Source organism: Hibiscus syriacus, unplaced genomic scaffold (genome assembly GCF_006381635.1).
Source record: "Hibiscus syriacus cultivar Baekdansim isolate YM2019G1 unplaced genomic scaffold, ASM638163v2 tig00006097_pilon, whole genome shotgun sequence".
In the NCBI taxonomy this organism is placed as follows: Eukaryota; Viridiplantae; Streptophyta; class Magnoliopsida; order Malvales; family Malvaceae; genus Hibiscus; species Hibiscus syriacus.
This window is the reverse complement of record NW_024062079.1, coordinates 32,499-46,340: the sequence shown is the minus strand read 5'-3', so window position 1 is coordinate 46,340 and position 13,842 is coordinate 32,499. Positions and strand designations below refer to the sequence as shown.

Here is a 13,842-nt window from a genome sequence, read left to right as displayed (position 1 = left end):
CAATACTGAGATTTAAATAATTTTAGTTTTACAATACTGAAATTTAAATAATTCATACAACTACAATAATAAATTACTTAAAATAAATCAATCCATATTTTAAAATAAATCAATTCATACTAATAAATTATTTAAAATAAATCAATCCATACAGCTACAATAATAAATCAATCCATATTTTAAAATAAATCAATCCATACAAATAAATTATTTAAAATAAATCAATCCATACTAATAAATTTTTAAAATAAATCATTCATATTTTAAAAATAAATCAATCGATACTAATAAATTATTTAAAATAATCAATCCATATTTTAAAATAAATCAATCCATACTAATAAATTATTTAAAATAAATCAATCCATACAACTACAATAATAAATCAATCCATATTTTAAAATAAATCAATCAATCCATACAAACAAATTATTTAAAATAAATCAATCTATACTAATAAATTATTTAAAATAAATCAATCCATTTTAAATAAATCAATCCATACTAATAAATTATTTAAAAAATCAATCTATATTTTAAAATAAATCAATCCATACTAATAAATTATTTAAAATAAATCAATCCATATAACTACAATAATAAATCAATCCATATTTTAAAATAATCAATCCATACTAATAAATTATTTAAGATAAATCAATCGATATTTTAAAATAATTAATCCATACTAATAAATTATTAAAATAAATCAATCTATATTTTAAAATAAATCAATTCATACTAATAAATTATTTAAAATAAATTATTTTAAAATAAATCAATCCATTTTATAATAAATTATTTTAAAATAAATATTTTATAATAAATTATTTTATAATAAATTATTTTATAATAAATTATTTTATAATAAATTATTTTATAATAAATTATTTTAAATAAATTATTTTATAATAAATTATTTTAAAATAAATTTTTAAAATAAATAACCTTATTAAATTATTTAAAATTATTTTAATAAATAACTATATTTTATAATTGTTCTTGAAGAGGTTTGAAGGCCTTTGAAGACATAAAACCAAGTCTGCACCAATAATAGCTCGTCCAGACGTTTGAAGAGCTTCTGTCTTCTAAAAAACAAACAGTCTGCGAAACCTAATGTCTGCGCGATGCAGACATAAGTGGTTTGAAGAGCTTGCACAGTGAAAACAAACACCACCTAAGTGATTGCTTAGGGTGCTCTCCTAAGAGTCGAGCCTACCTCCAAGAAGCCTTTTCCCTCCAAACACAGGTCTTCAAGATGATTACATTACAAGATAAAACTACGTACGAACATATGATATTTTAAAACAAAATTCAAGATTTGATTATTAGATCGATTATGTACATGGCTCCATAGGAGAGCCATTGCACACCCATTATTTTAAGAAAAATGTTAAATTTAGTTTGGTTTACTAACAAGAATATGAAAAAATAAGAAAATTTGCACACCCAAACTTTTTTAAAATCGAATATTAAAATTTTGAACCCCTAATTTTTAATTTCTAGATCCGCCACTAAGATCAATGTGTACTGATCTCATTAGTTTACATATAACTGTTACTGCCCTATGCTTGACACCACTAAAAATCATTATAAATATCTCATGTAACAAAATAGTTAAAATCATCCATAACTTAAACCGATATTCATATTTTTTTTCTTATGACACTTTCTCTTTCGTAAAGAAACATCAGTCAACAATTGATATATCACTCATAATAAATTTATACTAATTTATAAAAAATGAATTTGTTCTATCAATATTTTTTTCCTCAAAGTTTTCAGGTAATCAAACTAAATCTAAGTCGTTTTCGTAAACGTGCTTCTTTCTCTGAAGTTTTGGAACAGATCAAATCCAAAATCAGACAAACAAAATCCAATGCTATTTTAAGAGTTCCGTTCCAGACAAACAAAATTTAGGCGGCACTTTTTTGAACCCCACCCGAAACCTAAAACCCAGAAATAAACATCTTCCCTGTCTCACTCGGTCACTGACTCAGTTACAGATTAGTGGAATTATATTGGAAATGGCAGGGGCAGTGAAAGCGCCGGGTGCCTTTGCCATAACTCCACACAAAGTTTCAGTTTGCATTTTGGTTCATACCTATGCTTCTCCTTCTCAAATCTCCGTCCCTTTCCCTTTCTGCTCCGTTTCCCAGCACAGCCGCCTCGGGTTATATCTGTTAGCTCTCACCAAGGTATTTCCACCGTTCCCCCCCCCCCCCCCATTTTCTTCGCTTTTGTATCTGTATTTTGCTTTTGGAACCAAATGGGTGCATCGATCGTGTTTGCGTATTGCAGTCATGCGATGACATTTTGGAGCCGAAATTGGATCAGCTCATTAACCAATTGAGGGAGATTGGTGGTTTAATGGATGATTGGTTAACTGATCATGTAACTAGCCGGTTATCATCTTTATCATCGCCTGATGACCTGTTCAATTTCTTTAATGAGTTGCGAGGTTAGCTTTTTTATTTATTTGTTTTAATCACTTTATCATCTTCCTTTCCTCTGTCATTATTGTTTTTTTCATTTTAGTAGAAACACTTGGGGGACCTGATTCAGGAGTTATGGACGATGACCAGGTTATCTTGGATCCAAACAGTAACCTGGGGATGTTTCTTCGCCGTTGCATACTTGCTTTCAACCTCTTGACCTTTGAGGTATTTCTTTGTTCCCTCGTAAACTATAAATATCATGTATTGAATTGTAATTATATTCTTTTGTTGGAATAATCATTTGTTTGCTGTGCTTAAGATATACATTAAATTTTGAGGCAAGAATCATTATAGAGATAGAGCATTATTGTTGGTATCACCATATGGTCTCCATGGTGGACATTGAATTGAAGTAGAAATCTGCCGCTCTGTACCCAGATATTGATGTTTGGATGCATATGTTTATAGAATTTGGGAATTTAATTAACATTATACTCACTAATGGTCAAATGAAATGAAATACATACCTATCATTCCATATCCTGATACTGATAGTTGGATGCATATTCTTAGTAAAGAATTGAAAGGTTGGGAATTTAATTAACATTCTACTGCTGCTGTTCAAGTGGAATTTAGTTACATTCCTCACTGTTGAATTTGTATGTTATACTTAAATGTTATAAGCCCTTGTTCTGCACTTTTCTTTTAAGTATCTATAATTTTTTTTTTCCAGTTAAATTTGATTCTCTTTAGGTGTAAACAGAAGGTTGAATGTAATAGTGTATGATGGGCTTTTGTTTAAGCATAGATTATATTTATGGCACTGACCTTGTCATGTAATGCAGGGTGTCTGCCATCTTTTGACTAATATAGGGATCTATTGTAAAGAAGCCATTTCGAGTTCATCTTATGAGCGTCGGTTAGACGACTCTGGCAATGACTTGGAAACTTTATCTGAGTATGAGAATATGGATCTCAACCTTGTTTTCAAAAAAATAAATGAAGAAATGGAAGCAAGAAAAAGAGCCACCGATCCAATAACTTTTCATCTTCATCTCCCAAAGGACCTTTCAACATTGGTGGAAGGTAGTTTTATTCTTGTAAAGCATGTTTGTGTGTTTTTAGTTATTAATTACTCTCTATTGTTTGAACAGGAGACTAATGGTTACAGTTGTGATGATGATACGGTTCTATCGTAATTTTTGGTGGACATATTGAAAACAATATATCTATATTACAAGAATTGTGCAGCAGAAACCAATGAATATAGTTGTCGATTCCATTTCACTCTAAAGGGAAATGTAAGGGATCTTTGTATGGGAAATGTTTAACAATAGGAAGCTGATAAGTAATCAAAAGGCAATATGCTGAAGTTACCTTATTTCTGGTGGTTGATGCTACTTTTTCTTATTCTTTTTTTAATTTTTCTCATCCTTATCACCGTAATATACATATAATTAGGTCTTTTGTTCTGCTGTCTAAACTTTTCTCTTAGGAAAAGTGTCTTGAACTGGAGTTGCTGGTTTTGAAATTTGCTTTATTTATCAATGTTGGGTGATTTTGAAGTGTTTTTTTGGTGAATTTATGTAAAATCTGTACCATTTTACTGGTGTTGCTCAACTGTTTTGAAATTATGCATGCAGATGTCGAGATTTTTGTTGATCCTAAATCAGAGCTCAATGACAAAGGCAGAGAATCATCTTCATATGCTTCTGGTGATTTATTGAGAAATGTTGATCCTGATGGTGGGGTATTTATGCGCACCAATTGGCAAATACAAGGTTATTTAATGGAGCAAGCTGATTCAATTGAAAAGTAAGCCGCTTATTGACTTAAAATCTTTTGCATTCAACTTTTGAAATGCCAATTAAATTGAGCTAAATTTGTTGGGTCTTCTTGTGGCAGGCATGGCAGTTCTTTCACTTTGAATACCTTTGAATTGACTCTAAGGCAGCTTCAGAAGTTGGCCCCTGAGTTCCATCGTGTAGGTTGACATGCTTTTTCAACTTGCACATACTCTGTCTTTCATCTTGCTTTGAGTTGGTAGTATGACATTACTTTTTGCCACTGGTTCATTGTGATGCAGGTTCACTTTTTGCGTTATTTGAATAACCTATATCATGATGAGTATTTTTCTGCATTAGAGAATCTTCATCGTTATTTTGATTACAGGTGACTTGAAAACTTCGTTCTTTCTTTTTTTTTTTTGAGGGGGGTGGTTTAAATGGGAAATTTGCCACTACTATAGGTGGATATTGAAATTTAGCACTTTATTTTACTTTGATGGATATTTGTCATTGTACTTCTGGGATTAAGATTAAGTTTATTTAATAGTAACTCATCATTGAATATTGTCACTTTTTTTGTTGGATTGAATTTTTCCACCTAACTTTGATTTTTTATTGAATTTTGCCAGTCAATTTTAATATATTTTTTGGACAATCTAACTTTAGTTTAGAATAGTTCAATGACAAAGTTTAATTTATATATTTTCAAATATTTTATGCTAATAGTAACTATATTAAACTAATTGATGAAAATTAAAAATGAACATAGAATGTGTATTTTGTAAAAAATATTTTATTTTTTTGTTTTCTCAAGCATTTCCTTCGTAAAAAAATATATGTTAATTTAGTTTGAAATTTTTTTCTGAATTAATTTATTTTTGTTAATTATTAAATAAAATATTTGAATGAATTTGTTTGCTAATTTTTCTCTTCAAATCATCCAAAATCAATGTTAAGTGGCACAATTCAATCAGCTAAAAGGAGAGATAAATGTAGATTGTATCCGTGTGTAATTAAGTGTCCTAATTAATCTGTAACAGAGTTATTTATTATTTAATTTGTACTGTGGATCCTATCTAAGAAGAAGACTTGAGAGGATATTAACTAAACCAGTTAACCTCTATTAGGACTCTAAGTTAATATCACTTTAGGATTGTATCTCTATTCTACTCTATTGTAATCTGCCTATATTAAGGCTTAAACCTATGTAATTGACGACGAAGAGAACTCAGAGAACAAGAATAACTTCTCTGATCCAAAACTCTTCTTAGTCTCTACAGTAAAATTTGCCCAAATATCTATCAAAATATTGTGGTCAATTTCAATGTCCACCTATAAAACAGTGGCAAAATTTCCTTTTAACCCCTTTTTTCCTGTTTATATATGAGTTTTCCACATGATGAGTTAGTAGCACTTCCTAGTGTCCTGTACTCTTTGATTTTTATTATCAATTAGAATATTGAGTTGTCCAACTATATTTGGCATCCTTCTATTTTGCTAACACTATTATTGTATTTAGGATATGTTGTGCTTGCTCTCTTATTTAAAAACTGGGTTCTGTTACTTGCAATGACTCATCACTATGAAGATTCTTTGGGCAGAGATAGTTTCTTAAATTATGTGCATAAAAATTAGCACTTGTAAAAATTAACATCTTTGGATTTGCATATGGGAATAGTATGCAGAATCCTGTTTCTTTAGGAGGTCAAAGAATTTATGCTCATCAGTGATTTTGATTGAGGGATGGCTAAACTTGTAGAAATGCATGTGAAAGCCATTATTGGCGTTTATAATTTGTTTTGAATAGGGTTGCATGAGCAATAACATTTTTGATGCTTTAAATTTTTTTAAGAGTTCATATGGGTTATTCTCCTTAACTATTGAACCCTTTTTTTGTTTTCCTTCATGAATATCCACCAATATTAGTATGGTCCAGAGGTTCATATATGTCTGAGAATGTGTTTCTTTCCTGACTTATCTATTTTTTACTATTCTCTTGGCTTCCGAATATGATCTTGGATGGAAGAAGCTACATGCTTGAAATAAACCATTCTGATAAATTCTGGCACAATAGTGCAGGAACCGAGGGATTTGATTATGTTCCACCGGCTGGTTGCAATGATTCTGGAAGATTTGAGATTGCTCTGTTATGTTTGGGGATGATGCAGTTTCATTTTGGCCACCCTAAGAAGGCCTTGGAGGTAACAGAAGAGCACTTTCTCCTTCACAATATGCTTGGCTTGCACAGACACTGGCAATTATGAAACAATAGTTATGGCAAGTAGGACTGTCAATTGGCTGAGGTGACTAAGGCTTGTCCATCTGTCCTGCTTTTACGGGCTGTGCATTTATTAAGTTAATGTGGGGGGGGGGGGGTTAGTTTCTCAAAGATATTTGTTGTAAATCAACAATGCCTAGTCTAAGGTTGTCTCACTATGCTGCTTTGAGTCTCAATGCCTGGGCCATTCAGATTTGTTGATGTTATTGCTGTTGGTCAAACAACTCAGTCGAAGTATAAGATGACAATTGAGATGCCGGTATCTGGCAAGGATTTCTTGTCCCAAGCATATTTGTGAAAACCATTGTAACTTACCCCAACCTCAAACTTAGCCCAGACTTTCTGATAAGATCAATAGAAGCTAACTTTCTTGCTATATTTGTTTTGAAATGGTGATTTTTTTTTATGATTTCAGGTCCTTACTGAAGCTGTTCTTGTCTCCCAACAGGTTATTTCATCCTATCAGCTTGATGTTTTTGAATGTTAACATGCCATATATTTTCAATTTCTTTTCATACTATTAGGCCTGATGGTTTTGAATTTTTGCAGCATTGCAATGATACTTGTCTGGCATACACTTTAGCTGCTATCTGCAACTTGTTGTCTGAGATTGGTTTCTCAACCTCTAGTGGAATACTTGGATCACCATTCTCTCCTATGACCAATGTAGGCACTTCTTTGTCTGTTCAGCAACAACTATTTGTTCTTTTGAAAGGATCTCTAAAGAGAGCAGAGAGTTTGAAATTGAAGCAACTAATAGCTGCCAATCATCTTGCAATGGCTAAATTTGATTTGACGGTAAGAATGCATACAATTGCTTTAGCAAAATTTCCTTTATGACTAGATTACACAAGCCAATCTAGGTGATTCATGTTTGTCTTTCATACTACCCTTGGTTTAAATAAAACAATTTTCTTAGAAACGAGTTTTGCTGCAGCTATGTCCTTGTCTAAACTGAAATCTCTTTTACACTTTCTTTGTGCATAACAAATTCTCTTATTACTGAACTGTTCCTAAAAGCTGAAATGTTCTGAAGTATATAATTTCTTTATCTCAAAGATTCGTGCTCAATACAAGAATGGACTTCCTTGCATATCATCAGTCTGTCTTTACCAAATTTGTAGCTGCTATGATTTTATTATTGGGGTTCATATAAACCTAGATCTAGTTAGGGCATTTGTCCCTTTCAACAAATTTCTTACTGTAAATAAACTGAAAAGAGCTAAATTTCATACAGCAAATAGAAAATTTTCAGCCTTGATATTACCTCAACCTTCCATTTCTATATAACTTTGGTTCTTGGCTTATCCTTGTGTCATGTTTCATATTGAAGTAGTAAAGATATCTTTTAAGATGTGGCCAGGAACTTGCATACTTGGTTTTTGCAAGGTTAATGAAATCAGTTGTACGTAGAGCTTTTTCCCCCTGGGTTTTTGCTCTCTTAATATATGAATCTTTTAATTTCTAAATCATTTTCTTTTGTTGTTCTAAGATATTTAACCTTCTTATTGTCACATGCAGCATGTGCAAAGACCTCTTCTGTCATTTGGTCCCAAGACTTCCATGAAGCTTAGGACATGCCCTATTATTGTTTGCAAGGTAAAATCGTGTTGTTTATGGCATGCTTGTTTCTTGTATATTTGAGGACTACTGCAATTGCATTTTATTTCATATGATATATTACCTTTGCAGGAACTAAGATCGGGTTACCTCTTAATCAGTGATTTTTGTTGTGAAGGCTCTACAATGACAACAGATGGTGCTTTTAGTACTGCATGGCTTAAGAACTTGCAAAATCCCATGGGTTCGTTAGTGATGTCTCAAGATAATGGTTCTAGGAACAATTCTAACCCTTTTCTATTCTTTACACAACCAAGTTCAATTCCTGGATCGGTTCTGCAGTTAGTAGGTTCTTCGTATCTACATCGTGCTACTGCATGGGAGATGTATGGAAGGTGACATTTGACATGCACTTGTTACATATTCTTTTTTTCTTTTTTGCATTGCTGACTTAAGATCATCCCACTTTGACTTGTCATTCTTGAACCCCTCCTGACAATTTGTGTATTTGTGTGCTTTCTTTTTTCATAATCATAATTAAGTTATTTTATATTTATTTATTTTTAGTACATAATTATTTTATATTTAATAACTTGTGACAAGTTAATAGTTTCTATTATATAGATTTTGGCATGCTTGTGTAGTCTTGTTTTCGTGTTGTGTTCAGTATCTTGCTTTAATTGTTTACAGTGTCATGTTTCTGTCGTTCAATCGTACTGTGTCAAGCATTGCCAGGTCGGTAATTCTTTTATTGCAGACATTCTTTCCAAGTAATTGACATAAGGGGATTCCTTTTCTAAAAGTGATTGTTTTAGACACCATTTGATGAACTCAATAAACTTAATACTGAAGATCTTAGTGCTATATTTTTCATTCTGAAAATTTTAAGTACTGAATTCAGATATAAAAGTTGTTTGATATGCTATTGAAAATTAAAATTGTGTTAGATTTTACATATAAAATATGTAATCATGTAACATTTCCTATTTGTAAAAACTTCAAAAAGGAAACAATTAGCAATGGAAGTAAATAATATAAGCTCAATATAATTGCATAATATTTTCTTCCTTGAATACAACTTACATTATGCATCTAGAAACTACTTAGTGATTTAACATTTTTTATTTGAAAATGTTCCATTAAGTGATTTCTTAAAATGATTTACAAATGCATTGAGAAAATTGAAAATTTTCAATGGCTTATCAAGTATACCCTTAGTTTACAAGTACGAGTTAATCCAATGATGTAAGCTATTGGCCCTTTTGGTAATACTGTCAGTGTTCTTTATGCTAGCATGAACCTTTGGGTGTCTTGGTGTTTCATGATTTCTTTTCTTCTTCGTATCTTCTTGTGGCAAGATCATTAGAATTTGGAATTTTCTCTCTGCATTTACTACCCTCACCGCTCTGTATTCATTCACCATTTATTTTATTTTCTTACCTCGTTTTGGTTCCTGTCCCCTCTCTTTTTGCATTGTCTGAACACGTGATGTAGCCTCACTCCATCATCTGTCGGTACAATTGGCTAAAGCAGGAAGATATATATTTGAATTATATAATTGTGTGTTTAATTTCTGGTCTAGCTCAAATAATCTTTTAATTACTTGTTACAACTGATTGCTTGATGTTCTTTTTCTTGTCTATACTTGTCAGTGCTCCACTTGCTCGGGTGAATGCTTTGGTTTATGTGACTTGCTTTGCTGATGCTTCAAGGTAATAATCATGCTAAGCAATCTAGCATTTGGATAGGTACTACATATTTCTGTTTTTTGCAGTATTACTCTGAGTCTTTCTTAACTTGAGGTTTACCAAATGTTGGACATTACAGTTCATCTGATGCAGCATTAGTGCATGTGAAGCTTATTCAACATCTGGCAGTTTTTAAAGGCTACAAAGGTTAGAAAAATGTTTGAATACCTTACCAATGGCGCCCCATTCCTGCATTTGTTTTTCCTACTCTGCGTTTTGCTTTATTTATTTTTTAAAATTAATGATTATGTATATGTGGTTCCAATTTTACTGATATTTGTGATTCGCTCCTTACTTAATATTTGCACCTTGAAATATTAGTTAAATATTTAGTTTTAGATAATATTCACTTTAGGCAGAATACAACATGGATATGGTATCCAGATCTGTTTGTCTCATGTTCATGGTGTCAAATGGTTAGAGAGAATGAAGTGAATTAATCTATCTGATTATTCCGATTTGGTTGAAATGCCCATACTTCTATAGAAATTCTTGATAACAACCATGTGCACATTCTTGCCAATACCTTAACATGTATGCATATCTGTTGTTATCATTGCATTTATTTTCACATTATTTATATATATATACTTAGTATTTCTATACTCTTCTAGAGGCTTTTGCTGCTCTTAAAATTGCGGAAGAGAAGTTTTTATGTGCATCCAAATCACGGATATTGATACTGAAGTTACAGCTGCTCCATGAGCGTGCATTACATCGGTAAGGTTGCATAGTAAAATTTATATATGCAGCATTCTTCTCATATTTATTGCAAGTTTTCTACTGCTTTCATTTTAAAATGATACTAGAGGACATCTCAAGCTTGCCCAACAAGTATGTGATGAGCTAGGAGTTTTGGCATCATCTGTCACTGCTGTCGACTTGGAGCTGAAGACAGAGGCAAGCCTTCGCCATTCTCGTACATTGCTTGCAGCAAAGCAATTTAGCCAGGTTTGTGCTTGATATGCATATGACATTCTTCTGTGGAGCTAAGTTGCTATATTTTCAAAATATAAGTATGGATTATAATGCAATCTGGTCATTCGTTGATTAAAAGTTGCTATAAGTTTGAAAAGGAAATCAAACAGAAGCTGATTCCAGGGTATGGGCTTTCTGATGCATATTAGTCCTGGAAAAAATATTCATTGTTATGTATATGCAAAATCATGCAACTTTCGGAAACATTTGAGTTAATAATATTGGAATCTGTAAAATATTGAACTCAAGTGATTTGAGATTTTATCGAGTATTTATCAAGAGTTTGACAACTTAGGTTGTCAGCCAAGCTAGAGAATACCGAATCTATTCATTGTGAACAATAGGAATTGATTGCTTCTTCTGATTTTAATGTTATTAAATTTCACAGCCATTTTTTGAGTCCTTAATTTCTACTACTGCCCAATATACGCCTGTTTCTGGATTTCCATTTATTATCAATTATCCATGCAGGCAGCTGCTGTGGCGCACTCCCTCTTTTGCATGTGTTACAAATTCAATCTTCAAGTTGAAAGTGCAGCTATTCTTCTTTTGCTTGCTGAAATTCACATGGTATGATCATGAATTTGACAGTGATGCAATTTGAGATGGAGTATAGCTAGTAACCCTCTATAGTGCTATTATAAACTAAGGAGAAATTGAAAACCAGACTTTTAAGGCATCTCTTTCTGTCGCATTCATTTTGGTTATTTGGTCTTCCTTTCTTCCTGCATGGGTAATCCATCATTTTGTGCTCATACTGTCCCTACCTTCTACAAGCATCTATTTACTATCTTATTTTTCTCTAGAAACCAACAGATTGTTTTATACGATCCTTATCTCTTCTATATGTGTGTCCATGATGAGTACCTCGGGGAAGAAAAATGGATTACTGTATCATAGACTAAACCTCAAAGTGTTAAAATGTTGATATTTGTTTTATTGGGTGTCACTAGAAATCAGGAAATGCTGTCGTAGGCCTTCCCTATGCATTAGCAAGCCTTTCGTACTGTCAGTCATTCAACTTGGATCTTCTTAGAGCATCAGCAACTCTTACATTGGCTGAGTTATGGCTTTCACTTGGATCCAATCATACGAAGACTGCTTTAACACTGTTACATGGTGCTTTTCCAATGATTCTTGGTCATGGAGGTTTGGAACTCTGTGCTCGGGCCTATATTACAGAAGCAAAATGTTATCTCTCTGATCCAAGCTTCTCAGGTATTATTTTTATCATCCCCGTCATGGCATTTATACTTTTTTTATAAGTAAAGCAAGTGTGTTATATTTTTCTTTCCCTCCTTCCTCTTCTTCCATATCAAGTGATTGGGATGTAGGACAGGTTTATCTTGAGTTCATGACTTGTTATATTGAAAAATATTTGGCTTGTTTACTTTTCACCAACTCCTGTATGAATTGACTTACCACTCACCTTTGGTAATTTAGAATTAATTTTATTAGCGTTGTGTGTTCTAGATGTGTGGGATAATTGTTTTTTGATCATTATAGAACTTGAAATTATGAAAAGGAAATAAAATGGTTTTGATTCGACTGGTTTAGCAATGGAAAATGATGCTGGTAAAGGCTGTGAGAATGAGTTTGTTTCTTCAATTTTTATGGAAGATATGCTTACAAAGAGCTGAATAGTCGAACATGATGTAATTAGATGACCCTGATAAGATGGATTATTAAACCAGACATTTTTCCAACTACCTTGTATGGTTTAGGATTTGTAAAGTGAAAAATCTTGTCAAAGGCACTGGTCTACTGCTTCTGGTCAGATGGTATTAGTCAATGGCAGGTATATTAATAGGGCATTCTGAATTGAGCAGCAAACAACTTGTTAGAAGTGTTAAAGTTCATATTCTTTCAGAAAAGGCTTTGAAGTGTCAAAAGTAACTTTTTTTTATGCATGAAATGATGCTACAAATCACCAAATGTAATTCATCTGATCAATATCATTTCAAAGTACGGATTTGTAATTCAACAAATACACAATTATCATTTCAAAGTACAGATTTGTAAAAGACACCAACTAATAGGATCGGATGAAATGGACCTACTGTCTTTTACCCCTTTTCCTCCATTCTCTCTTTGTATCCTTTTTTTTGTTAAGCTTGTTTGAATTGGAAATGTTATTTACTTGCTCACACTGCACTAACTTGTTGAGTTTCCTTATCAGTTTCTGACAATCCGGAGCTTGTGCTAGATCCCTTGAGGCAAGCTGCTGATGAGCTGCAAGCTTTGGAGGTTAGTGAACTTTTGATATGGAATGTCTAGATTCTCTCTTTCTTGGGCGAATTCATTTTGAAATTACATGCAAATGAAACAAGTACCCATGCATTTCATTGGATGTTAAGGGCATTCATATTATACAATTATGGGTAGATAGAGTGGCAGCAACTCATCAAGTTTGATTACTTTTGCTCTCATAGAAAATACTGGCATTGTTATTAATGGGATGGAACTTGTTTTGGTCCTCAGTATCATGAATTAATGGCTGAAGCTTTCTACTTGATGGCCATTGTACATGACAAGCTGGGGCAACTGGAGCAGAGGGAAGAAGCTGCGTCTTTGTTCAAGAATCATGTAATGGCTATTGATCATCCTCATGATGTGGATGATCCAATCCTCTCTTGAACACCTGAACCCTGAGGAGAGCATAATTAAAAGGTAAACTGGTGCTTGTCCATTTCTTTATGATGATTGATTATGCATGGTGCTTAAATTATGTGACTGCTGAAAATTTGATGATCTTTTAAGTGATTGGAAAAAATGTTAATTATATACCATTATTAGATCCTTGTGTTTTCTGAGTTTAGGTTATGTTGATTATGTGATTGTCATGGATTTGCTTTGCATTTGAGAGATTTAGTTTAAATCTAAAATGATCAAAAGCTTGTCACCTAAGTAAAATGAAAAAAATAATTATACCCACTTTTATCTTTTTAATATAGTATTAAATATAAGGGTAAACTACTGGAATGGTCACCTACTTTTTAAATTTGTACATTCTTATTAAATTAAAAAAAAACTTCAGATTTGGTCACTTACTT

At 32.3% G+C, this 13,842-nt stretch overlaps 1 protein-coding gene across 1 annotated transcript; it reads left to right on the top strand.

The window, feature by feature from the left end:
* The first annotated feature begins 1,950 nt into the window (after nt 1–1,950).
* LOC120200527 (anaphase-promoting complex subunit 5-like) lies at nt 1,951–13,512 on the top strand. Its single transcript, XM_039201343.1, has 20 exons — nt 1,951–2,198; nt 2,302–2,461; nt 2,542–2,663; nt 3,284–3,524; nt 4,082–4,253; nt 4,344–4,422; nt 4,525–4,610; nt 6,300–6,426; nt 6,919–6,951; nt 7,053–7,301; nt 8,025–8,102; nt 8,196–8,458; nt 9,716–9,775; nt 9,891–9,958; nt 10,426–10,531; nt 10,621–10,762; nt 11,261–11,359; nt 11,743–12,007; nt 12,969–13,036; nt 13,271–13,512. The coding sequence occupies exons 1-20, from the start codon at nt 2,028–2,030 to the stop codon at nt 13,424–13,426; spliced, it is 2,745 nt and encodes a 914-aa protein (XP_039057274.1). The 5' UTR covers nt 1,951–2,027; the 3' UTR covers nt 13,427–13,512.
* The last annotated feature ends 330 nt before the right edge of the window (nt 13,513–13,842 follow it).

Bases quoted from the DNA above. Each gene is read 5' to 3' on its own strand.
- LOC120200527 (XM_039201343.1), top strand. From the start codon at position 2,028: ATGGCAGGGGCAGTGAAAGCGCCGGGTGCCTTTGCCATAACTCCACAC. The intron at 3,525-4,081 runs GTAGTTTTATTC...TTATGCATGCAG, and splicing joins CCTTTCAACATTGGTGGAAG to ATGTCGAGATTTTTGTTGAT. The intron at 10,532-10,620 runs GTAAGGTTGCAT...AAATGATACTAG, and splicing joins CATGAGCGTGCATTACATCG to AGGACATCTCAAGCTTGCCC.